Source organism: Trachurus japonicus, chromosome 11 (genome assembly GCF_045865225.1).
Source record: "Trachurus japonicus isolate A0001 chromosome 11, Traja_1.0".
Taxonomy (NCBI): domain Eukaryota; kingdom Metazoa; phylum Chordata; class Actinopteri; order Carangiformes; family Carangidae; genus Trachurus; species Trachurus japonicus.
In genome coordinates this window covers 18,888,135-18,915,420 of record NC_140917.1, presented here as the reverse complement: position 1 = coordinate 18,915,420, position 27,286 = coordinate 18,888,135, and the positions used below count along the sequence as shown (strand labels likewise).

The following is a 27,286-nucleotide window of genomic DNA, read 5'->3' as shown; positions in this document are numbered from 1 at the left end:
TGAACAGATACAATTAAATAAGCATTTTCCCTCACAGTCAGTCATATTTGAAATGTGCCTGGGTATGTCAGATTACACATGGCTTCAACTCATGGCTTAAATATTAGAGCTGAAAAAATAATGAATTCAGATGCAAACAGGCAGGCAACATTGACATTCCTGTTATTAGCTATGGTTAGCCTACTGAAAGCTGTCCCCTACTCAGGGGACAGCTTTCATAATAAATTAAATGTACTCTGCTCTAATATGGCAATCACTTATGAGATGATACTGGGTAACACTAATCACACATTAGGACAGGAAGTAAAAGTATTTTTTCACAAGTTTCTTAGTTCTGATTTAGAACCCAAGTATCTCACTGAGCAGTAACTAAAGGTGTTTGAAATGAACACTGAATTTATAATGAATTTACGCCCAGCTTCATTCATGCAAATATGACAACTGGAGCGAGTTATTCAGCACAAACATTCAATGTTGGAAATGCAGAGTGGTAGTTTTTTCCAGTTCTACAGTTTCTCTGATTCATGCAACTGGGATAAATGCATACTTTTTTCAGTAATGTACACCATACTGCCTTTAGAAATAGCTTCATGTTTTGTCTGAACACACCATAAGAGTAATTTGAGGCAACAGCCTGGCTTTTGTTTGGGACACGGCCTGACTGCAGTGTTATTGCTCACAACAGGACAAAAAAAAAACATTCAAATGTTGCCTGATCAGACTGCAGCAGAATTACTACTATGAGTTCAACCAATAAAACACACACCCCTGTAAACACACAAAAACATGCACCTAAGCAGCTGCAGCAGGCTCAATCTAGTTTTGCTGACTACACACACAAACAAACACTCACAAACAACTACACACATACACTCATTTCATTTCCGCTCCTCAGCCAGTCTAATTTCGAGTTTTGTCAGAGCACATTATTACTTTTTCAATTCCAACAATAACCCCCTACTTCCTCTCGCTCTAGCTCTACCACCTCTTTTCAACCCCACTTTTGTTCCCTTTTGTGTTGCCCATTCCTCCCTTTCACTGTTGTGTGAATTTGTCTCTCACCCTCTGTCTCTCGCTCCCTCTCCAAATGCTGTTATTATGACTAGAAGGTATTGTAGAACTTCTGTTCTCTTGGTATACTCTTAGTTATCAGTGCACATTAATGCACCTGTATACTAAAGCATGCACAGGGTCAGTCACAGATTTTCTTAAATGCCCACATTTTAAATTCAAACTCCTATCCTTGCATTACAGAAATATAAACAATATATTCACAGATGCTCTGGCTCAGTTTATCTCTGTCTTTCACAGACCACCCCCACCTCATGCACCCATGCACACATACACATTCACCCAAACTCATGAATATTCAAGCATGCACTGTATCTATGAGATCATGATGAAATTTTCTCTGGGCCAACTTCTCTCTTGTGTGTGTATGTTTGTGTGAATATGGATGTCTTGAATGCTGAGGGATATTTCTGTCCTGTAAATAATTCTGCACCAACAGCACACATACTGGCTCTCCATCATAAACGAACACAACATATACACTCATACTGTAGTCCCACACAGATGTTTCCTCCATAACACATAGAGGATATACATTATGTTTTCATGCAGTAGGCATTAACATGACATACTGTAGCCGTGCTGTATGTTTTTCCATTATATTTTGCACATGGTAGTATATAACAGTTAAGGTATAATAGAAGTGTGCTGAAACAGCAAACAACACTAGCCCAATTTCAAATGGTGTTTGTAAGATTAGTTCTGCTGTTGCTGCAGTTACACATTTAAATCAAGTGAAGTTTATTTGTGTACCACAAAATCACATGTGACTGTAAGAACATGTCAACAATCATTCCCGGCCCATTCAGAAATCTCTGAATTATCTAAAGAACAGTCCTAAATTTTGCTAGCATCTGGATGTTTAGGCTATCTTAGACAAATTATCCATGGTGATACATACATTTCCACTAGCAACAGCATCAATGCACCGATGAACTGTCATTTTTATTCAAGAATGAGTAAAGACATTTAAATGCAAAATAGAGCAAGAAGCAAGAAGAAGAGCAAAACGTAATTGCAAATTTAATAAAAGGAGTGGTAATTTTCTCCATCATTATGTCACATTAAGTAAATGCCACTACCACAACATTTTGTTTCATTTGCACTATTCCTATTTAAATCTGTCAGTGCTCCTAGTCTTTCTCTCTAATATTGTCCTTTCCCAAATTATATAGAAAACTAAACATGGTGAATATGCTGTATGTCTAGATGATGATGATGCCTCGCCACTGTTCAGCAGACACAGTCGAATCAATTTCAAGTCCATTTAGGGTTCTTAAAGGTAAATGACACACTGTTCAGATGATCATGGTACAACATTTCATTATAATGACATGAAAATGTTTGCATCACCTGAGAACAGAGGAACCTCAAGCTTAATGTGAACTGAGTGCAAGTCACTGTACAACACAGAGCAGACTGTGTTAGATTGGATTCTGAGGTCAGTGTAATTAATTATGACTTCACAAAATGTAGTCAGGTGAATACTTGTCCTAAATCAATTTTGGGTACCATAAGAGGCTATCTACATAATTTATAGAACAGAAGCATGACATATTGTGCACAAAAGACAAACTGAATCACAACACTGTCCACCCCCCCCCCCCCCAAAAAAAAGTCACCACTTGGATTTAACTAAGCTAATAGGAAGAGCCTCCCATTGGATAATTACAGTACTGCATAGATTATTATGTTTCAGCTGGCAACAACCTATTTACCCCTAACTGATACAGTCTCATTTCTTAAACAACCATGTCGGAAGACACATCCTGTGGTCGTGGAAAATATGTTTCAAAAGGGTCAAATTATTGGCATGCATCAAGCAAATAAAACATCTAGGGAGATTGCTGAGACTTAAATCTGGTTCAGAACTGTCCAACACATTATTAAAAGCTGGACGGAGAGTGGGGAACCATCGTCTTCAAGAAAGAAATGTGTTCCAATGTGACCACAGAGTTCAGACCCTAACCCCATTGAGAATCGCTGAAAAAATAATGCAACTCTGGAGAGAAATAAATGTTGTGACATTGCAGAAGCTTATCGAAACGATGCCACAGCAAATGCGTGCCGTAATAAAAGCTATAGGCAGTCCAACAAAATATTAGAGTGTGTGACTTTTTCTGGACAGGCAGTGTATTAGAGTAGGGAGAGAGTGAGAGCCCCCACTCTCTCGTTCAAGCCGCAGTCTCAAATTATGTCTCTCTAAACCACTAGAATCATCATTAGGGGATTTGCATGGCATTATATGTTCCTAGTGACGGCAGTCGTTTTTTGTATCCCTGTTAGAAAACAATCTAATTTGCAATGTAATTGCTCTGTGATGGAAAGAATATTCCAACATGGAAAAACAACAATTAACAATACCCTTTATGAAGTGAATAGTCAGAAAGGAACATCTGCTCAATGCAACGTGATCAAGCACATATTAGATTCCATGAAATTATAAGAGTATAATATGAGTACTTGAGTTTGCAGTTTGTTCCTGCAGTCAGGGCCATAATGGCTTCTACTGAAAGGCAGAGAATTATGAAACCATAACATTTATATTTAAACCTAGGGGTAATTTAAATTTCCTTGAGAGGATGGAATATGTGTAGGAGAGAAACCCAAATAGAGGCAATTAGTGTCCACACAGAGAGGGCAGTGGATTGAACTAGAATACTCTTGGTAGTAATATCACAGCATGCACCTATATTGTATAGCTGATACTCAGAACAAAATGTAGTCTGGGGATTTCACCTATATCATGTTTTTATTACAAGTGTAAGAGATGAATAGTTGAAAGGAGCAACATCTTGAGTGAGTCAGTTCTCCATTCTTATCTATTTGATTCATGCAAAATGTGAAATAATTTAAGCACCATGTACTGTAGATAGATGCTGAAGTTTGTATTTAAATAATTATAAGAATGAAAGGGGAAAGGAGAAGTGTGTGTGAGTGTGTGAGAGAGAGAAAGGGAGAGAAAGGTGGGGAATCACATTTACAGTGATATTGCCAAAAGTACTGCATTTCAAGTCATTTGATTGCATGACTGAATAATTGATCAAAAGCTATTAAGGCTGGTATGAATGGCTCTAGGTGCCACCACTGCATCACCCTGCTCACACATGAGCAGAGGCACTCAAGTAGAGGTGTTCTGCATGATGTTCTGTGTGTGTGTGTGTGTGTGTGTGTGTGGGGGGGTAATGGTTGGGTATGTGCGTGTTTCTGAGTTGGTGTGAACGCATTAGTAGCTTAGCTCCTCTTAGCCTTACTGACAGAGTGACAGAGACATTGCTAATCCAGCACTGACAAGTTGCCATTTCCACTGCCCTCCCTCCCCTTCCTCCTCTAGACCCAAATTACACTTCACTGTAAAATGTGTCATGTTGTGCAACAATTCAGCACATTGTTGCATACAGTATATTAGGGAGCTTTTTGTAGGTACAGTATACTTGGGAAGCTAAAAAGCAGGGTTAAATGAGAAAATCTCACAAGCATTATGCTCATTGGTCCCATTCATTAAACCAATGAGATATATGGTGGTGTTTGCTGTCACCACCATGCTCTGAAATAAAAATGAGCTTACTTTAATTTGGTGACTGGTACCACTGTAGCCCACCTAGACTCAATTATACATCTGACATTCCACAAAATGCTATGCCAAATCTGCTGGATTTGAAGACATTTCAGTAAATGTTGTCTTTTTTAGTTTTATTCTGTGAGGAAATCCTTAGCCTTGAACTTTAAAGGTACTATATGGCTAAGCAGCTATGTAGCAGCTTTACATCCAATGAAGACAGATATGAAAGTAAACCCACGCAACACCAAGGTTGGATGATAAACACCAGCAATGTGCTCGCGATAGTAACTCCTCTTTGCAGAAAAATGATAGTGCGACTCAGAACAGCCAAGGAAGGATGCCATGCCGGTGCTGCAGTGATTTAAATTAGCAGCTGCTTTTTACTTAAAGCGAACTGCTCCTTACACTCTGTTTAATGGTTCCCTTAAACCATCTTTCTGCTCTTTAAAAATTGAGTATAGACTAGAGAGTAGATTAAATAGATTAGGGTGCTATTTAATTCTACCAGTTTAAAAGTCTTCACAGCTCACTGCACTCCATGGCAAATACAATGCTAATGTGTTGGACCAGGTTTTGCCTCAGCCCACTGCCAAATTTGAAAAACATTCACGTATGGCGGAGCTACAATTTCCTGAAATCTGCCTACTTGGAAAATAACAACAATGCATTGGCTGTATGTGTCTTCACTGGTCATGTGGAACTCTTTGCTATTTCCATGTTATCTCAGATGGCTCCTGTTCTGATCTTCCAAGGTGTTTGGTACAGATTTCCCCTAATTTTTGATACCAATGACAATACAGACTTTATATTGGATTTATTATGAAAGCTGCACTGCCCACAAATGCCAGACTGTTCCACACCTCCTCCTTCATGATGCTGCTACTAGTTTTCATAATTATGTAGCCACAGCCTTGAGCTGCACTGTAACAACAAGTCACTATCCAATATCCAATGTACCTAAACCAATCAATTACTATGTGGTGTTGAAGTGAAGATTCAGTAAGGAGTACCTGGCTGAGATTACATTCTGTTTGTTTGATCTGGCTGCTGGGCTTCTGCCGTTGTCAATACATCCTGTCCATTGTCATCACACATGAATATTGGCGTGAATATTTCCAGTGTGTGTCCTTGAACCTTATTGACAGACTCCCCCAAATCATTGCTGCTGACGGTGAGCACAGCTCCTGCAGCAGCTTCCCAGAGGTTCACACCATGGTGATATACACTTCCTTTGTTTCCAGTCATTGTAAGCAATTAACTGCCTTCTTTCTTTGTAGCTGTTGGTGGTATCTATCTTGTTTATCACTTGCACTTGAATCACAAAGGAGTGCATATACCATGAAGTGATAGTCCTCCAAGTTCAATACTGCAAATCCGCCTTCCCTCCCTTGGGAGATGGTGATGTTTGGGCCCTTCTGAGACGTGTAAGTGCCTTCTCCTGTGTGTTAAGGGATGTTCCTCTTCTGGATGACTGACTCTGTGTTTCTTATCAGATCTACAACTGCCATGCATTCAGGTGGAGTGCAAAGTTCAATCCCTCAACTAAATCACTGTCTCTGCCTGGGCAATTTCAGGTCACTGATGTCACTGGAATAACATAGTGGGGGGGAGTAGGGAGTCACTGATTAAGTAGCTTTAATGAAAAGAGAAACATCCTCAACTTAAATCCAGAGCATTTCTTACATAGTGTGGGATAGAGTATACCAATTAATAATTCTAGAAATTTAAAGTCAAAGTTCATATCTCTATGGGAGATATCATATATGGCAACTGTTAGTATTCATTTGATGTAAGTGTGTATATATGCAATTAAATACAGATGTAATCTAGTAATTTATTTCAATGATATATTTGAATACTTACTTACTAATACTTCTTAATTACCAAAGCAGCTCAGGGCAGACAAATTAGAAAAGGTGCAACATATTATTATTTGTTAACCTCAGGCTTCAAGGACAAGGTCGCCCTCTGATTCCACTGGATGAGGAACATGGACGTTTAAACTGTGAGACCATACCGTCTTTTACCTGTGATTCCAGTATAACCTTGGGAACAGTGCTGGCACGTTAAACTGTCAATCAGCTCCATTGTCTCTCACAGCATAGTCTCTCACAGATACACAGGAGGCCCATGTGGCAGCCACCTGACTCACATCTACAGTATGTTGGTGACAGTCATTTAGTTCCAACTAGCCCGCATGGCAAAAAAGGCTCAACCTCCATCCAGTATTTAATCAAAGTAGCCACACAGGGAGTTGAACAACATAACAACTGACTTATTAGGTTGTCATGTTCTTATGGCTCTGGTTTTGGTTAACATTGCTTGTCTTATAAAAACAGACAAGGAAGGTCAACACCTGTCGGTTCTGTCAAGTCCAGTGTGCCATTGGCCTTTATTCCTGTTTTGTCCCCTAACTACCCCGATATACATATCTGTGTCTCTGTCTTATTGTTGTAGATGCTGCTCGTTGTCATTTTTTCACAAAACATATTTCTAAAGGAAACTGTACAAATATTAGCATATACTTCCACATGCAGTGCAAGCAACTATATTTACACCTACTTACATTATGTGGGCGATATCTTTGTACAAATGCATAGAATGAAATAGTGTTCTTTACAGCATGTACGTACTGTACTGTGACATATCATACAACGCTTTGTACACAAACTGTCTGCACCTACCCCAGAATCCAGGAATAGACAACAGCATACAGTACACCCCACATCCACAATCCATATTTGTCTTTCCCACACACACCTTTGATTATAATGTTAAGCATAAAATTAACTGCACACACTCTGAGCAAAACACCCAGTACACACAAGCACTCTTGGATTGCCTGCCTCGTTCTCTTTCACATACACAATCACATGGCATGCACAGGCCGTCTGTCTTTCTGTCTTTCTCTCTCACACACATACACACATAAATTATATATGAAGAGTTTTCTTCCAAAATTCTATATATTTTAGTTTGGAAAAGCACTTTATACAGGTTAGTATGTCTAAAACTTCTAAAATTAATGTTTCAAGTGTTATTCATTAAATCATTCTAATGTTGTTTGTTGGAGTTTTCATTTTGAGACGTGTGAGGTGGATGCCACTGTACATTTTGGATCAAAACTCTTCATATACAGTCAAGCACGTACACATATACAGGTAATAGTCATCTGTACCTCGACAAATTGGAGCAGGAAAGTCCCAGACGGCAGTGTTCCCTGCATTTGTGATGCAAGTGAGAGTGGCGTGGCCGTCTAAGACGTAACCAGGAACGCAACTGTACCGCACACGGTCTCCCACAGCAAATCGGCCGCCACCACTTAGCACTGCTTTGGGTGGAACACCAGGGTTTCCACAAGATGTGCTGTGAAGTTCTGCAGAGGGAGAGTGGGGGAAGAGAAAAGGACATGGATTAGGCTCCTTCAATGTCTTTTCAGAATTAATTAATTATGCATAACTCATGTAACACAAATAATATACCCAGCTCTTGCATATTGTCACTACAGTATTGTCCACAAGACAATTACGCAGATTCTTAAGCCTATTGTTTCCTTAGTGTTACATGTTGCTGAGCATGATGGTTGTAAAAGGACATTTTTTACAGCATTCCCTGTCAAAGTACAGACTGAAGTCAGCCTCAGAGACAGCAAGGTAATGTAATGTTTTATAGCTAATCACATTTTTCCTCCTAGATACATTTACAATTCTGTGCCTGTAACATACTGTATGCACACATGTTATATAAACTTCCACATACTATGTATACACTGCCCTTCCAAAAAAAGTCACACACTCTAATATTTTGTTGGACTGCTGGTAGCTTTGACTACGGCACGCATTTGCTGTGGCATCGCTTCGATAAGCTTCTGCAATGTCATGTCATTTATTTCCGTTCAGAGTTGCATACATTTTTCAGAGATTCTCAATGGGGTTAAGGTCTGGACTCTGTGGTCACATTGGAACACATTTCTTCCTTGAAGATGACGGTTCCCCACTCTCCTTCCAGCTTTAAATAATGTGTTGGACAGTTCTTAACCCAATTTTAGTCTCAGCAATCTCCCTAGATGTTTTATTTGCTTGATGCATGCCAATAATTTGACCATTCTGACACAGATTAACATATTTTCCATGACCACAGGATGTTTCTTTCGACATGGTTGATTACTGTAAGAAATGAGACTGCATCAGTTAGGGTTAAATAAGTTGTTGCCAGCTGAAACATAATAATCTATGCAGTAATTATCCAATAGGACGCTCTTCTTATTAGCTTAGTTAAATCCAAGTGGTGACTTTTTTTGGACAGGCAGTGTATATAAACACACACACAAAGAGAGATAAACAGAGAAAGGGAGGGAGAGAAGGAATATTAGAAGCCATAAACCAGGAAGTAGATGGGAGAACAGGGACCAACTCTGGTCTTATTGTTTGAGCTTGATTGATACAACTATGAAACTGTTCGGACAGATAGGGGGTTAGGGAGAAGGGGAGAGAAAGAGAGACAGCATGAGGGGGAGGAGGGAGAGCACAGGGAGACAGAAAGAGGGGGAGTTAAAGACAACGAGAGACAGGGGATGCACCCAACATGACAGATAGAAGTATGAAACTACACAGACAGAAGGAGCCAGAGAGGAAAGACAGAAGAAAGAGGAAACAAAAAGGAGAGAAATGAAAATAAGTAGTGGTGAGAGGGACCATGCTCTGTACACTCCTTAAAGAGAGGCGTTAGAGGAGTTAGAGCTGCACTCTTCTGAGATTGTCGCCAGAAACTCTGAAAACTCTCCCATTTGTCACTCCTTAAACTTCACAAATACCCAATAATCTTCAATAAAAAGCCAAGAGTACCGCTGCAGGGGAATCCTTTCCACGCTAACAACAAACATTATCATTCATAAAGCAGGCAGAAGGTAGACGAGATTTGATGTCAGCAAATGAACCATTTAAGTGATTCTTAGATTGGCTGATTGATTCATTTGTACATTGACTTCATTGTCATATATTTCAATTATACTCTGCTCCCTCTCTCTACCTCTCTACAATTGTTCAGTCTGCATTAAAGGTGTACAGAAAAGAAAAATGAATTTGATTCCACTATGGGTCATAAAATTAGTGTAATAACTCATGTATCAGACGATGTAGCCCAAACTTTGTGCAAAATTCTATTTTAGAGTAAATCCGGGATGAAAGTGGGGTAGTTTTTTTTTCGCATTGGATAATGCAGGCGCACGAATTATGCGTCACGTTACGATTCATCAGCCAATGATATTGGATCCGTCATCCGTCAATCAAACATCTGAGACACACTCACACAGAGAGCTCGGTCTCGCCCCAAACATTGAATATCCCGCCCTCTCAATAACGACCAATCAAATTAGTTTTCCTTACTCGGGTAAACTCGTGCGGCAACTTTTAAATTTCTGAACACCTTTAAATGAATCTTGCTACCTTGATATTATTATTAGCATCCACCTTAAATGCTGGAAGCAGAAAGACCCTTATAACAGAAATAACTTGGTCACTATATTAGTTTCCTTTGCAGAAAAAGAAAACCACCAAGCATCCCTTCAAGTGCATTAATTACAGTCGTAGTAAAAAAGGTACCATTTAAGGTTTTCTGTAAATGGTATGTTCAATCCTGGTGTTCACAGAGCATGGACAAAATACAAGAGAGGAAAATCGTTTTGCTAAAGACCCTGATCCCACTCCCCCATCGCCCTTATCTCCACACAGACACACAGTTAGAGAAATGCACACAGACGAGACACACTTGGATCCTAGCTCACATGCGCATACACACACAACCAGGGTAATCCATCACCGTGGCGACCCCCTGTGCTGTATTGTGTCTGGATGTCAAGTTGGCCTAGTGTTGTGACCTGTTGGCCTATCGATTTTGCCAGTCAGTGTGGCCCTACTCTGTGTCAGGATGTTTGTTACTCAGTGTCCTATCAGACACACATTTACTTTCACCAACACACTCACACACACACACAGCCAGTCTGTTGGTGATTCAGAAACACACACCGAGACTTTCCCCTCTCTGCGATGTTTAATTTGTACCTTCCATTGCATTTTTATCCTTGTTCCATCGCTCATTGTTCCTCTGCTTTATTTTCCTTTTTTAAATTTCTTTCTTGCCTCTTTTATCCATCTGTTTCTGCTTCTTCAGCCCTTTATTTTTATCTCTGAGTCCAATTTTTTTTTAATCCCTCCCCCCCTCTTCCCTTAGTGTCTCCGTCTGTCACACTCCACCCATCCCCTTCCTCCTGCTCCTCCATTCCCTCCTCCTCAACTGAAACCCCCCCCCCACCCTTCCACCCATATTACTATATCACCCCTTCTGTGCATCCGTTCATTCCTCCATTCTTTCTCTGCCTAGTTTATTGTGAACATCACATACTTTCATTACACTAGTTTATTCAGTAGCCAGCGGCTACACTACACTCTTTTTCATGGTTTATTGCTGCCTGCCCTCTCTTATTTATTCTCTCTTACACTCACTTCTTCCTCTTCTTTATTCTCTCTCTTCATCTATCCATCTATCCCTGCCTCTCTTTCCCTACCTCTGCCTGTCCCCAGTTTACCATAACCATGATTTCGGTCTCAGTTGCTTCATTACAAGCTGCTGCTTTTATGGGCCATCTGTAGAACTATCTGCATTCGTCACAAGCACACACTGTAACAAACACACACAGGGGTACACAAAAGCCGGCATGAAAAGCACACACTAGCATACAGCTACTCTGTTGAACACACACATAGACAGTCTGACTTCAGATGATAGTACACTGACTTACATTCAATTACTACAGACTTACTGCCATCTTCACTATAACTACTACTTGCTACTTTCTTAACCCGAACCCCTTTAGATTATGGGGTCTTGATTTTTGTCCACATAATGAAAACAACAACAAAAACCCATAATGTGACTGTGTAAACAGATCCCTGCAACATACAGTAAGTGACACTTGGGCCCCACACACACACACACACACACACACACACACAAACACACAACCATTTACCAGGCTTTTATTTCTCCCTAGATAAGCAATTACAGTTGAGTCCAGGTACATGGAGCACGAGACAGAGAGGGAAGAAGGGAGATAGGAGAAAGGAGAAAGGACCTAAGTGGTGGGTAAAAAGCAGGAGCAAAGTGCTGGAAAAGAGAGAGAATGCTGCCATGCTTTAAGAGTTTTAAGTGAGACAGATGACACTGCAGATGGGAGGATTGGAGAGGGGGAGTGGAGGACAAAAGACAGAGAGAGAGCGAGACAGAGAAGAAGACAGAAATAAGAAAGACAGGCAAAAGACGGAGAGGGATGATTCACAGAGTTTGGAGGTTTTACACCTCCGTCAGCAGTAACTTTTATAAAAGATGAACCAGGTTTTACACCGGAACAGAATAGATGCTGAATGCTTGAAAATAAGGCATAGAATTTGTTATGAGAAACCATGTACACAAATTTATATTTACTCCATCTGAAAAATGATTTTCAGAAATTCATTTCAGGACATTTTCCATAAACGATGTAAGGTTTATAAGAAGTGTAACAGGACAGACGAATGAGTCCTGAGGTCTGAAACAAACAGATATGTGTTCTGGGGCACTTACATCTGTAAAAGGTTTCACTGGCTGTCATCCTCAGAGTCGGTAGCCTGTCAGTTTGATTTATTCAACACTTTGACCAACTCTTTTTATAGACCTTTATAGAACTTGTGTCATAAAAGATTTTTTTGTTGGTTAAGTTCATGAAATTTTATGGTGTCAGTTGTGCATTATTTTTTTGGTCTTGTGGCCTCCCTGTGGCAAAAACATGAGCAGAAACACAGATTTTGTTTCATTTTTTGTTTGTGACCTCAGTCTGTTAATAATGTTTAGATCAACAGAGGCCATTCAGTTTGCATGACCATACTAGAAATGCTCACAAACCCTTGCCAATGTGTATTTTGTATACTTCATTGTTAATTTTAGATTACAACATTTTTTTTTAGATTAGCATCACAAAAAACACAGTGTTTGTTAAAGCTGTTGCTTTCTCGTGTCACAGTTGTATGCATCATGTATAATTATCTGTGCATCATTAGCTTGTGCGTCTTGGGATTTATTTTTGAAAGGGCTTCAAATAGATGTCAGACAGGCAGGTATCTACAATTACATAGGTAATTGTTCTATTTCAGCTCACAATGTTCTGTGTATGTGTATATAAAGAAATAACTTGGCAAAACATGAGTCACACTTTCTTGTTCGCAGTGATTGATTAAATCGCTAAATTAGAGGTATCTGGATTTTGCTGGAGTTTAATGTCATTTGGGAATCAAAGTGATCGGGCAATGAAAAAACAATTTCATTGCGGTACTAAGAGGACAGAGAATTAAACGAAAAGAAAAAGAAAAAAAAATCTAATCATCCTGCATTCAGAACTTTATATTTACTTTGCAAAGCACATGGAAACTCAAATAAATGTTCAGCTGAGGTTTTTAAGGTCATAGTGCAGCATGGGAGAAAAGTTTCAGTTGAAAAAAATAAGCCACTTTGTGCCCATTTCGCTCAACAATACTAAATCCACATTATGTATAATTTTGACAGTGGGATTTTTTGTCCCCCAAACAATCCCTGCATTGTTACAAAGTTGCTGCAGAGCTGTCAAGCAGCTGTCATTCCTACTAGGATTCTGGCAATTTCCTCAAATTTTAACTATGACCGCTCAACAATCAGGAAGGGATAAATATGGAATTATTCTATGTGACCGTTTTCTGTTCAGTAAGAAAAGATTAATGTCAAAATGGCATATCCACCATTTTGAAATGTGACACATCTAAAGCATTAAAAGTATAAAATGTAACTTTATTAAGGATTATGTTGGGCAAACACTGGATATAAAAAAAAGCCTGAAATAAGGAAGGTAGGAGTGTTTTTTTTTTTCACCCCCTAGACATGGTTGTACTGTATGGTACACAACTCACAAACACATCTGCACATATTAATGGTCAGAAGCCAAGAGATGTAGTACAGTATTAGAATGTATTTTTAACAAAAATTAAATAAATAAATGTGTTCTAACTAAAGTATGCTTCTTTCTAATAAAAGCTTAAAAAGAATGACAGGCAAAAGGAGTCAACCGAAATGGTCGGTGCTTGATAAGAATATTTTGGAAAGAACACACTCCCGCCCTTCACTAACTTGTCATTGCATTATGATATTATAATAGACCTCTGTGCAAAGACACAAAGCATGATATGCAATAAAGCAGTAGAAGAAGCACCCACAATTCTGGCCTTCTCTAACCGTCATCATCCTCAGTCCAATAAGAAGAACAGCAGGGGGTAAGATTACCGACGACTCCCTGCAGTGAAGCAGAGCACAAGCACCAGCAAAATAACTTTTTTTTTTAAAATGTCCCTATCTAAAGAACTAACTTCTTATTAGTAATAACTACAATACTGCTTACACAAGCACAAAAAAGTCTGAGTTGTGAGGTTAGTTTCAGATCAAGGAAAAAGGTCCTTATAATACAGGAAAAACACTTGCTGATTCATAAAGCAAGAGAGGGCTCACTTGATCTAAAGAAGGTACTTGAGGAATAACGGTCACTTTTGCTCACACACCGGTCGACCATGAACGACTTATTTGATCATTTGCAGTTTTAATTTATTTTTTACTTATCAAACACTGTCATGTAAGTGCAGTTATATTCCTCTCAATAATGGAAATGCCTAATTTAGTGGAATAATGGAGATGCTGAAGTGCCAAAAGCCATATACTCTCTGCAGTATCTGAGAAAAAGTAAAATTATCATATTCCACCTTGCAGATTAAAGCAGAGAAACTATTTAATGTTGCTGGCCTCAAAGTGAGTTCCATTTTTCGGTTGGTGTTGTAGCACTTTGAGATTTTTTATTAAGTATAAAGTGCGTTACAAATAAAATGTATTATTATTATTATTATTATTTGTGCACCAATCACCCAAGTGATTTATGATTACATCACCACTTAACACTCAAAATTCCTTAAACATGCCACAACTTCAGTTGTTTGTCATCCTCCACTGTTTTTCCCTGAGGTGTTGATGGCGTTAGAGACAAAGGATAAAACTACACTATAGTTGCTTGCATTTCTCAATCCTCCTGAGTGACCCCTGTCAATCACAGACCCAGTCTTTCTTGCCCACCTTGACCAGTCTCCTTGTGTTTATGCTGGAAATGCTGCTGCCCAGCTGTCTGCAGGATAAAATAAAGACACCTGCCACCGTACTCATTGGTAAAACATGTGCAGCATTTCACTGCAGATGTCAAAGGACCAGGTCTCCTGAGGGAGAAGAGCCAGCTCTGCCCTCTGGTAGGTATTCATAAGTGTACACCACCTCAATGTACTTCCCATGAATGTTGACTGGCTGAACAGTGGACCTCGGCCTCAGAAAGCCGATGAGCATCTCCTTGTGTTCAGAAGAAGACAATTCTTGTTGCTCAATTCACAGAGGGATGGATGGACAACCCTAAAACAAAATGCCACACTAAGGCCTAAGTGAATCATCTATCAACGTTTCACCTATAGGGTTAGATTTATTTTGTCCCTGCATACTGTAGACCATGCATAGAGTGAAGGATAGGAATGGACTTCACTAATAAACCATGCATATACATGCATTTGACTTGCAATTCCCTTCAGAAACTGTTGATTGGAGGCTGTTTGGTAATGGTGTAATTATAAGTAATTATGATTAATTATGAAAACATTAATGGAGGAGAAATGGACTAAGTGGCAGCAGAAGGTGTGTGTGTCTGAGGAGACAGAGAGATTCCGAGGGAGTGTTAACGCAGGAAAAAGAGAGCTCCCAGATAGAGTAATGGCTGTTCAAAGCACTAGATCATCTGACAGCTGTAAAGATCAGTTAATACACACACAACTGTGATGCTAATGATCGTAGCCTCTAGTGGAGATCAAACACTGTGGAGTCAGAGCAGCAGACCAATGGTGTCTTTCTAGGTTTATTACATGCCACAACACAAACAAGGACACACACACACACTTGTTTCATGTTACTTGTGAGGACACTAGTTGATACGAATAAGTGAGGGATACTCATTATCCTGCTTATTACATGGCTTACGAGTGAAATAATTAATTTGACACATAACGGTGATCAAAATACAACTTTTATCGATTTATGAATTGCATCATTCAGCTACATCTGCAAGTCCGGTCATTTCAAGAACGCCCCTTAGCCATGGTATAATGAGCGTATACCATGGCCTGTCGTGATATATTGCTTAAAGGGATAGTTCAACATTTTGGCAAATTGGCCCATTGCCATAATTGCTATAGTCATAGCAGTAGATTTGTTACTGTTGTTTGTCGGTGTAAGCTTTTTTTAGAATGGTGCGCAGCCGTGAGCTGCTCAGAGCTACACTACGGAGGATAGTGGGATTTCTTGGTTTCCCTCATCAAACACACAATCCAAAAACTCCAAAGCGCTCTCGTGGACAAGTTGTGACCTGCACATTCACCACGCTATGAGATAATAATGGAACATTATGAGACGGAGTCATTTTCGAGGTAAATACAGAGCCTGCTTGCTGAAAAACTGTCCCTGAAGGCAACGCACATCAGCGGTTCTGCATGAATTTACCTCTAAAATGACTCTGTCTTGTAACGTTCCGTTATTATCTCATAGCGTGGTGAATGTGCAGGTCACAACTTGTCCACCAGAGCGTTTTGGAGTTGTTGGATTGTGTATTTGATGAGTTTGATGAGGGAAACCAAGAAATCCCATTAGCCTCCGTAGCGTACTGTAGCTCTGAGCAGCTCGCAGCTGCGTGCCGCCGTTCTAAAAATAGCTTACACCAACAAATAAAGGTAACGAACCTACTGCTATGACTATAGCGATTATGGCAATGGGCCAACTTGCCAAAATGTTGAACTATCCCTTTAAATAACAGCCCATAGAATGCAGCAACTGACCAATCAGAGTGCAGCATTCAATAGAGCCGTAATGCCAAATAAACACCATCTCTTTCCTTTTACCCAGACCTAAACATAATTCTAAAATTAAGTCTTAACCCTCAAGGTAATAGCAGTCCAGATAATTGCCTTATTACTCTATGTGAACAATGATTATCTGTATTCATTACACTGATTCAGCCCAGTGGCCATAATTGCAATCCTCTCTTAAGGCTAAATAGTAAAAAACCAGGACAGTATAATCTGGACATATAGACATGACACAGAATAGTTTGTGGTTGAAGTGGCTAAAATGACCCATGGTGTTGTTAAATTGTCATACAAATGCCCAGAAATTATGCTATTAAAGTTAAAACATGAGGCTAAATGTATCTGAGATAGTAGGCCTACTTCTTGAATCTTGTTGTGGTTGCTAAGCAGCAGCCACTTCTACTTGGCCTAAAAATGACTGACTTTAAATGATACTGGTCAAACATAAATAATTTTATGAACCACAAAAGTTTTTTCATCAATAGAAAAAGCAAGTCCATTTTCATATCAGTGCAATGAAGTGAACACTATGGTTTTTCTTTGAAATGCAGTTGAGTTAAGTATAAACTTTTATATGATAGAAATATACAATTAGAGGTAGCTGGGTGAGAACACGATTTAATAAGACTCTGTGAAACAAGTTAATCATTTTGAGAAAGACATTAACCCCTAACTCCAAGACAATTACCTTATTTCTGTAGATAGAATATCCATCTACGGATGTTAGTTGAAAAGATGTACTTTTCCAGCCTTGCCATTTCCCTGTATCTAATTGAATGAGCAGATAATGACTACAGTCTGACTGCTCTCAAAGAAACATGGGGATGTCAATTATAAGGCCTTTGCTTCCACTTTACCGGTGTATGTGTGTGTGTTTGTGTGCACTGCTGCCTGTGTGCCAATGTGTTTGTGTCACTGCATGTGTGTAAACAAGGGTAAGTGTGAGTGTATGTGTGTGTGTGTGTATAGCTCCTTGATACAGTGATCAATGTTTCTCTGAGGCATGGTTCAATAAACCATTAGATTTCTCCCTAAAGACATCCTGCCAACAGAACTTCATTAGACCCACACATACATACAAAAAAAAAGAAAGAAAGAAAGAAAAAAAGAAACTGTGCACTCAAACACGCACACATACTTCTCTTTTTAATTATTCTGTCATGGTCTCTGTCTCAGCCCTGTTTATTGGCCTCATGTCATACTCCACCTGCCCACCAGATGTCCCAAAACCTTCCCACTTACTGTACCTACATTTCACACCTGCTATTTCTATAAGCCCTTTTTTACAACAGTAAGTTGCCATATCATTTGCTCATGTCTCAGTGTGCTGTGGACTTCTGTTGAATGTATGACATTAACTGCTGTCTCTTTGTACTTCCATTTATCTACAAACTTGGTGCTCATCACTTAATCTGAAGTGATCTTGATCTAGTAATGAAGTTTCTTCATAGCATCTGCCTCCCGATCTGTCTGGTCCTCATTCCTTGGCCCATGCAGAAAACCTGCCATTTCCCTGGGAGGACTTTGGAGTGGCGACACTTTTCCTAATGAAGAGCAGGATCCTGATTTCACCCAAAAGGTAGCTTTCTATTGTTTGTTATTCAGTCCTGAACTTGTCTAGTTTCCTGCAAGAATATCACCTTTACAGCACCCATGCTGCATGCTCCTCAAAGACTGGCTTCTCCAGCAACAAGCCTGCTAACCACCAGTCTGTCCTGTCCCCAAGACAGTTAGCCTCCAGCCTGTGTCAAAGTCAAATAGCACCAGACATGCAAGCCACCTGCCTGACTGCCATTGTGTTGAACCCAGTCCCACAGCACAGATGGACTTGCCAGTCACCTGTGTGCATCCCCCAGCCTCTTTGTTTCCAGTTTTCTTCCAAGTCTGCCAGCCTCAAGCCTGATCCTAACCCCAAAGGCCATCAGAATGTCACCTTTCTTTTGTACTCATCTTGTTATAAGAGGTTTTTCAGGCTTGGGGCCTCTAGAGGGAAGCATGGGCCATGAAGATGTCCACCTCACAATTTGTCCAGTGACCCAGAGCTTCAGCAGCCCTGAGCCATGTCCAAACACAAGCCAGACCCTGAGTGCGCCAATTTTCTCCCTGGTATTTCTACCAGTTTCTTTTCCCCAGTTAGTTGCCAGATCAGCTCCTAATGTCTATTTGTTTTTCTTTGTGGTGTATATGCTGTGGATTCCCATTATATCAACATGTAGGCCTACATGTTACCTGTCCATCAATGTGTGTGTAAGCCAGGTCCTCATCACTTAATCAAGTATAGTTCCTTCATTGCACCAGTGGGCCTGCGTGTCTGCAGCTGGATCCTCACTGCCTGTGCTCCTAACACCAGCTGTGACATGTTCTGTGTTTACAAGCTGAAGCCATCAGGCCTGAAAAAGATCATGGGTTGGTTTGTTTACCGAGGCCTCTTTTTTGTAGAATCTGCAGCAGTACACTGAATGCTATCATTTGATCTGACCTGAAAGGGCTGACTCTGACTTTCTGAAGAACCAGAACAAAGCTCCATCGCACATGATCAAACAAAGTGGTACAGCACAGGGTTTAGTGTTTATAGACAATGGAAAAGCAGACATGCTCTTCAATAAATTGTCTGTATATGACAGCCATTTTACAGGATTGCATTGGGATTTTTAACAATGATGGTATTCATTAGATTAGTTCTGGAAAATACAGCAGGTTAGATTATCTGTGTCCAGCACTGTGGTTATTTAATTCACTGCAGTTTAACAAACTGTTTTCAAGGCTGATTTTCATCAAGTATCACACTGAAGATTACACCAGCAGAGGTAGAGCTTATACCCGTTTTCTTAAGACTCAAAAGTGAGCTTGTTAATTTTATTGAAAGTCAGTATACCATTACACTCTGACATACCATTAGTCCTTATATCAAGAAGCTGCACAGATTTAAGTTGGAGTCCTGATCTGCCTTCCTCTCTCTCTCTAACTGACCCTTCTCAGCTCACACATCCATCTTGCCCTCCCAGCCTCTTTGCCTCTCTTCTCCTCTTATCTCTTCTCACAGCCACCCCTCTCCTCACTATTAATTAAAAGTCTCTGCGAGTGTGTATGTGTCTGTGTATGTGAGAAAGAGAGAGGGAGCATGTGCTTGTGTGTGTGCACCACGTTTGTGTGTGTGTGTGTGTGTGTGTGTGTGTGTGTGTGTGCGCGCGCGCGCGTCAGGCATCAGTATTAATTAAAGGTGTGAATGCTAATTGGTCAGATCAATAACGGGTCGTTAGGCCTCAGGGGGCAACAGCCAATAGGAAATCGTTACGTGTCTGACATCACTGTCACTCTGGTAAAGCTGCACTGCACTGTGACACATGCACACACAGACAAACACACACCTGCACTTACACACACAGATTTGCACTTGCACTCTCAGTACTGTCATCTGGAGAGATACGTTCACCTCAAAAGGTTGCGAGAGACAGAGACAGAGAGAGAGAGAGAGAGAGAGAGAGGTTAGAAGCAGAAGAGGTTAGCAGACACAACTGCCGCAATAGATAGAAACTTACTGTACGTCCCTAAAACTAAATCGATATCCATTAAGGAAAGCAAGAGACAGAGTGAGAGGGAAGGGGAGAGAGAGGATTTCAAAGAAAAATCAGATGGCATAGTTGTCATTGAACTGAACAGAGTAAATGAGTGTGTCCTCTCAGAATGCCTTTTTGTGCAGATCAATACCAGAGCATCTTCTCTCCCCTACCACATGCACATACTCTCTTTTTAATCTCCTCTTTTGTCTTTCAATCTATTGCCTCTCTTGTCTAAAGGTTCTAACTACCAGCCATTGTCAGCATGATATTCAGTCAGATACGTACAGTATGAATAAAACTTTGACCATGACCTCGGTGAGAGAGAAGAGAACAGAACAGAAGAGCTTGTGGTTTACTCGATGGGATAAAGACATGTTATTCCTGAGCTTGCAGATACTCAGCTCAATTTGTCATTTCAAACCCACCCACCCACAGACGTCCAGGCATCATGCCCTACCTAACCTCCAGTGCCACCCTGCCAACAAAATAGCCTGCTTTTGTATGACACTGTGCACCACAAATTCATTTGAATATCTGAAATGTATTATCTGAAAATTCTGTATCTGCTCTCCCTATGTGTCACTAGCTGGGCTCTTTCTGATACTGCTAATACTTTTAGACAGATCATCCACTTGTCCTTAGACAAACTCATGTACTCATGTACCAATGTAATGAGGCAGCAATGCTAAAAGCATGTAAGTGATCCTGGTAGTAGCAGCACAGGTAGATAGGTTTAGTAAATGAAATCTAATTGAACTGAAGACAAACAGGAACACAGAAGCAGAAACAGATGGGAACAGGAACAGGAGGCAGGGGAACCATGTGACTGGGATTAAGAGACAGGTGAGTAGGTGGATGTGGCAGTCAGGTAAGTGCAACAGGGAGAAAAGTCAGAGGGTATCTGGTGGGCGGGTGAAGAATAGCAAGAGACTGAGGCCAAACTAAACAGAGTGGATATGGGAATAATAACAGTGGGGATGGTGAGCCCACAGGAGAGACAAAGAGAGCCTAGAGATGAATGAAGATGATGTGTTTGGGTCTCCAATGACTGACAACTTCAGATACACTCTGGTGGCACTGAGTATATTTATTAAAAATGCAGAGCTCTCTCTCTCTCTCCAGTGTGAGAGAGCAAAAGCGGGTGAGAGAGATAGAGGGACAGAGAGAGTGTCATAACTGTGCTGATAGCATCTACAGTATGTGTGTTACTCAGTTGATGTAAGCTCTATATACTGTATATATATGTGTGTGTGTGTGTGTGTGTGTGTGTGTGTGTGTGTCTGTCTCTCTGTCTGTCTGTCTGTCTCTGTGGGTGTGTGTGTACATGTGTGTGTGCGTGTGTCAGCATGTGTGTGATATCTAATAGCTGTGGTTACTGTAGCGTGACTTATTAAATTTAACATCAAGAGACCCCCTGGAAAGCTGACTGACAGATACCAGCACACAGACAAACACACAGCCACACGCACGCACACACACACACACACACACACACACACACACACACACACACACACACACACACACACAAAGTGAAGCTACTAAGCTCACCTAAAATGTGAAACTAACCACCCAACACAGACACAGCTGAGTAGTCAGCACACACATTAAGGCGGTGACAATATGGTGTCTGAAAACCAAATAGAATGTAAATTACAAGGTATAAATTTCGCATTACCTCACTCTCCAGTCAGCCAAGTAAAGGTTGAAGAACAAAATGAAGAAAATAGGTTGTTACCACATCAACCACCTCGCCACAGTACACATCTGGGTTGTTTTCTCATTAATGCCACTCCCAATTATGGGAGCTAAGTAAAATCAGCACTCATAAAAGTTGCAGGAAAAAAAATGTTTGCACGAAGATTCAACACAGATAAAGATCCAGAAACTACATCCCTCATCTTTATGACATATACTGTAGCAGTTTTAGTTGCATAGTTAAAACACCTGTCATGACTCCTGAAGCAAAAACTGATCGATTGAAGACTCTAAACTGTCCTCTAAATTTATTCCTCTTGAAGTGATATGAAAATATACAGCACAGTGGCAGCCTTTATGCTGAAGTAGACTTCAAGACATAAGCAGCTGGCTTCTGTCCTGTTTCTGTTCTTTCAACCCGTTTCCATCTTGTCCCTTTTAATCTCGTCTCCTTTCATCTCTTCCCTTGTCCTCATCCCCTCCTCTGTCACCATTCTTTGTACCATTAGTGCAGTACAGCCTAACATCAACTGCAAATCAACAAGTGTTTCCTCTGTGTTCCTCTGTGTTTGCGTGTGTGTTGTTTATGTATCTGTGTGCATTTGTTAGTGCACAGTCTTTGGGGAATCAATTTGTAAAGGAGTTCTTTTCATCAGAAGACAAAACTTCAATAATTGCAACTATGTGTAACGACAGACACAAACATCACAAAGCAAAACTCTATCCTGTCTGCTCTGCAAAGTAAAGCAGCTATTCTAATGAGATTTATGTTCTTTTGTTCTGTGGACAGTGAACTGTGTGTGATGAAAATCTAGAGTTAACAATAATATTTTCCCCAAGGATTTGAAAAACACGTCTGTTGTTGTTGTACATGGTTTTACTTATTTCATTTCAATTGACACAAAATTATACGTGAACAAAGTTCTGCTACCCTGCATTCAAACCTGTGGGGAATAATTATAACTGTAACATGCTCAACTGTGCTACAATGCTTGACCATCTATTTTTGCACAGAAAGGAAAATGTTTTCAAACGGCACTTGAAAAAACTGACACAATATCAAGATAACCAAGTCAAAGCAGTAACATTATAAGAAGATGGTGTTGAGGACTGTATTTAAGCCCTCATGTTATGATAATACCCGAATATTTATTCAATAAGCAAATACGGTTAAATGAGTGGAAACAAGTTTCATTAGCGAGACATGGCACCCTTGTCACCTTTAGAATAAGGTCAATGGTACTTCCAACTACTAATATCAAATGCACAGCCTTTCAGAGGGGGAAAAAACGAAGCCCAATGAGTCACTTCTTCTCAAGACAGTAGTTAAGATATCAAAAGCAGTGGGAAAATTAAGTAATGGAAACTGCTGATGGAAAGATTATTCAATATTCAGATAAAAACCCCATGGGATGCCCTTAAATAATGAAACTTGCTGATGAGAGGCAGCTCAAAGAAGTTAGAGGTCTTTTTTATTACATTATATAGGACGTTGACACATTTGGTGAAGATCCTCCTTGATTGGCTGACTGACAGAGTTGAGAGATACGTTTGTCTAAATGCTGCCTCTGAGTGCTGCCTGGCTCACGGCATCAGAAACTGCCATGTCAGCATGACCCTGCTCATTTTCTGGTTATGCTAATCAGGTGACATTCCTTCCTGCTTGGCAGGAGGCGCTGATTGGATGGGCCCGAGGTGGTGACCCTGAAGGGAGGCCATTTGATTGGTTGGCTGATGTAAAGCTGAATAATGGACTGACATTGGCCAAGACGCTGTATTACTATCAATACTCACTAACATACACACAAACACACAACAACAGCAGCACATAAGCACACTTCTACACAAAGTGATAATAACTATGTACCAGGATAGCCTATATTTTAGTCAGGTGGCCAGTGGTTGCCTGACAGTTCTGAATATCAAATCAATATATCATTTCATATATAATTTCTATCCTGTCTCAGCATAGAGAGGCTTGGCAGCTGGGCCCTGTAATTCCATCATAAAGGTGTTAAATATAAGACATTTATATAATATCATTCAGATATGAGGTCAATATATCATTAACTGGGCTTCTTTTACAGTCAAGCTTATACCTTGCCAATCCAGGCACCAGGAGAATTTACAGTATTACATCATCCAGGTATCAGAGTGCTGACTATTTCTTTGGACAATCTTGAATGTTAGACACCCATCCTTTCCAGGTAGTGGAATATTTGGCAGCTTAAATCCATCATTGAATTAGTGCATTTTATCCAGGTATCAAATTAATTCGTCATTTGCTGGACTTTGTGATGTGAGGCACCTACAGGGTTCTGCCGAGCCAACGAAGACGTTTGGCAGCCATTTACTGTGATTACATTATCCAGACATCAAATTGATACATTGTGGGGACAGTCGCTGAAAGCCCGACACTGTGAGATCTGGCAGCTATTTTGTACCAGACCATTATAAAATTATATACAATGATCCAGATAATGAGCTAATGCCACTTGCTGCTGACAATGGCTGGTGACCTTGTGGAGTCACATTTCTTCCTGCCTCACATTGAAAAGCTCATTGTCTGTTGCTGCTGTAATATCACAGCAGTAACTTGGACTTTTTTTTAGTTTGATCTATCCTGCCTATACTGACAATTGCTCCATATTATACAGTATTCACATGATTTGGACAATGCAGAAGAGACGTGAAGAAAAAATATCAATTCTACTCTAAAGTTCAATATGAGTGTAATTCCACTTGTTAGAAGGTGAATTACACAACTATGTCACAGTCCTTTCAACGCATTCTTTTTGGATCATTTGTTGCTCATTCAGCCTCCACACAAATCTTGCATGGCATTATGGCTACAGATTAGACAATTGTTAGAAATCCAAAATCACAGATTGTATATAATAAATTTGTCATAATGTTTGGTATAAAGATAGGCAGATGGAAAAATGAAGTCAAAAATATCCACATTTCCCATCCAAAATCTGTTTCATACAATCTACTCCCCACATCTGCTGTCACTGTGTGTGCAGACTTGTGTGTATGTGTTTGTGTGATTGTTTTGATTGATGCCCCTGCGTTAGAGCTGACCTTGCAGCGGAGCTGTATTCACACTGTAGATAATTGACACACACATGCACCACACACATACACATTCTCTCTCTCTCTCTTTCTGTCTCTCTCTCTCTCTCTCACACACAGCTTTAAAACAGCATTGATTTCTCCTGTTCAGCTGGAAAGCACACATTACATTATTACAGGGAGTTCTGCTACTCTTCTTCCTCTTCTTCCGATCTCATGTCCGTGCATCTCGTTTGCATTCCCAGTATACAGAAATGCCCACTTTACATTTACCAGTATTTCTATTTCTATTTCTTAGTTTGATTTATTATTGTTCTTTTCTGCCCACAGATTGTCATCACTATGTCTATACTGTAAGCTCCTCCCACAATGGTCCTATAGTCTCTTCTGAAAAACCACATACTTCACATTTGCTTGTTTTATACACATGGGAATAAGTAGGACACATGCATATACATTATATATACAGACACAGACATGAGCACACACACACACAAATATGGACACATACACACACAGAAACAGCACTCTCCAGGACTGTAAAACCACTTTTCTCCAGGGACCAAACTGACATATCCCTTCTCATTTCAAATGTATGAACTGAGCCACAGTTGTATGTGTGTAGGAACACACACAATCTGTGTACTGTGTGTATTGATGGTGCAAAGTATGTGTACTGGCTTGAGTACAAAAAGACAAATGAAGTTGCAGAATAAGAGGCAGAAATAAAATCATAGAGATGAGTTAAAATTGTGTATACATTATTTTATCTGATTAAATCTGATTTCAGATTTACTCTTAAATGTTAAAAAACATGTGTTTGAACACACCTCTGCAGAAACTGAGTAAATTAATGCAAAACTAGAAGCAAACACAAACAAAACATGACTTCATTGACAATGTTAAACCAAAGTGGTTCTGTAAACAAAGGTCACTTCCTCTAGATGTCGTTATAAACCACCAACATCTCAGACCAAAACAAATCATTTGTCAGCCACACGTGCATGCAAGCCAACCACTGAACACAAGAGCCAATTAAAAACCAGTCCAACCACAACCATTAGCCCACGCTTGCATTATTTCAATGCTCTGTACACCAATGCTGGCAGTAAGCCAGCTAGCAATAGCAATTCTGCCAAATTTAGAATATCTATAAACAGACATGACATTATGTAGCTGTTAAGTTACTTGCACATTGCAGAGAAGAAAAGTCAGTTCTGAGTCAAGCTGTTAGCTTCCTCCATCTTGGGAAAGCTTGACCAGCATTAGTTTACCATGGAAATAAATTCAGCCTTGGACTAATGCACCACTGTGACCAGCAACATAAATGACACTGATGGAACCAGTAAAAACTTTGAACCAACAGTCTCTATCGCCAGTTTCTTTATATGAAAGCGTAAAATCCTACAGATTTGACAATTATGACTTAATGCTTGTTGAGTGATATATACAATTTATATGCCATAATATCACATCAAGGACATATTAAGGTGCACCTCCTTGAACCAACAATAACCTACTGGGGTCATCTTCTCATTCCCATGACTGAAACTGACCATTAGAACATTAACTGAACTGGATTTATTTTTTGTATTGAGAAGGGGAGAAAGGGGGATAACAGAAAATTGAGAAAGAAAAGAGACAGATGGATGGACGGATGGCAGAGGAGTGGACATTGTCAGTCCCCTCATGTCTCTTTGATAAAGATCAGAGCAGCTGCAGCCAGCACCTAAATCACAGACACACAAACACACTTACACTTGTGCAATAGACACCACTAATACATGCCCTTGGATGTAAGCACACACAGACGCGCACACAAACACACTCACACACTCACACACTCACACACTTGACTTTTACACTCAGATCATGTTCAAGTCAAAGAGACTAGAGACAAAATCAATCAATCAAGTGCTGATAAGGGATCAGAGACCCAGGAAAACAAATGGTGGAATGTCCCTTTAATGGCTGCTTTTAAATATGGATGCAAACGCTTTTGTAACCAAGCTTTAGCCCCCTGAGATCTCAGCTCTGACTGCCGAAGACTTATCAAGCCTGAAATATTACTGCTGCAATAGAGGACAGGACACCTTTCTCACAAAAAGATGTTGATTTTATACTAAAGTCTAATGTGCAAAGTCATTAAGCTCTGTTTAAACTAAAGCTTCACCTCCTTAATGCTTCTGCATCATCATTGGTTTCATTTTGTCAACAGAGAACCAAAGTGGTTGCTGTCCACATTTTTTAGAGAGCCACTGGGAGCAATGACTTCATAGGCAACCGTCCATATTTGCCATTCAGTTAAACTGGCCCTTTTTTAGTTT

The 27,286-nt window shown here is 40.0% G+C and overlaps 1 protein-coding gene across 1 annotated transcript in view; it reads right to left on the bottom strand.

Moving 5' to 3' along the window:
• csmd3b (CUB and Sushi multiple domains 3b) overlaps window positions 1-27,286 on the bottom strand; it is a 328,749-nt gene that overhangs the window by 183,445 nt on the left and 118,018 nt on the right. Inside the window, exon 5 of the mRNA XM_085791506.1 lies at window positions 7,812-8,009. Coding sequence (XP_085647632.1) covers window positions 7,812-8,009 — 198 coding nt within the window. The remainder of the gene's footprint in view (window positions 1-7,811; window positions 8,010-27,286) is intronic.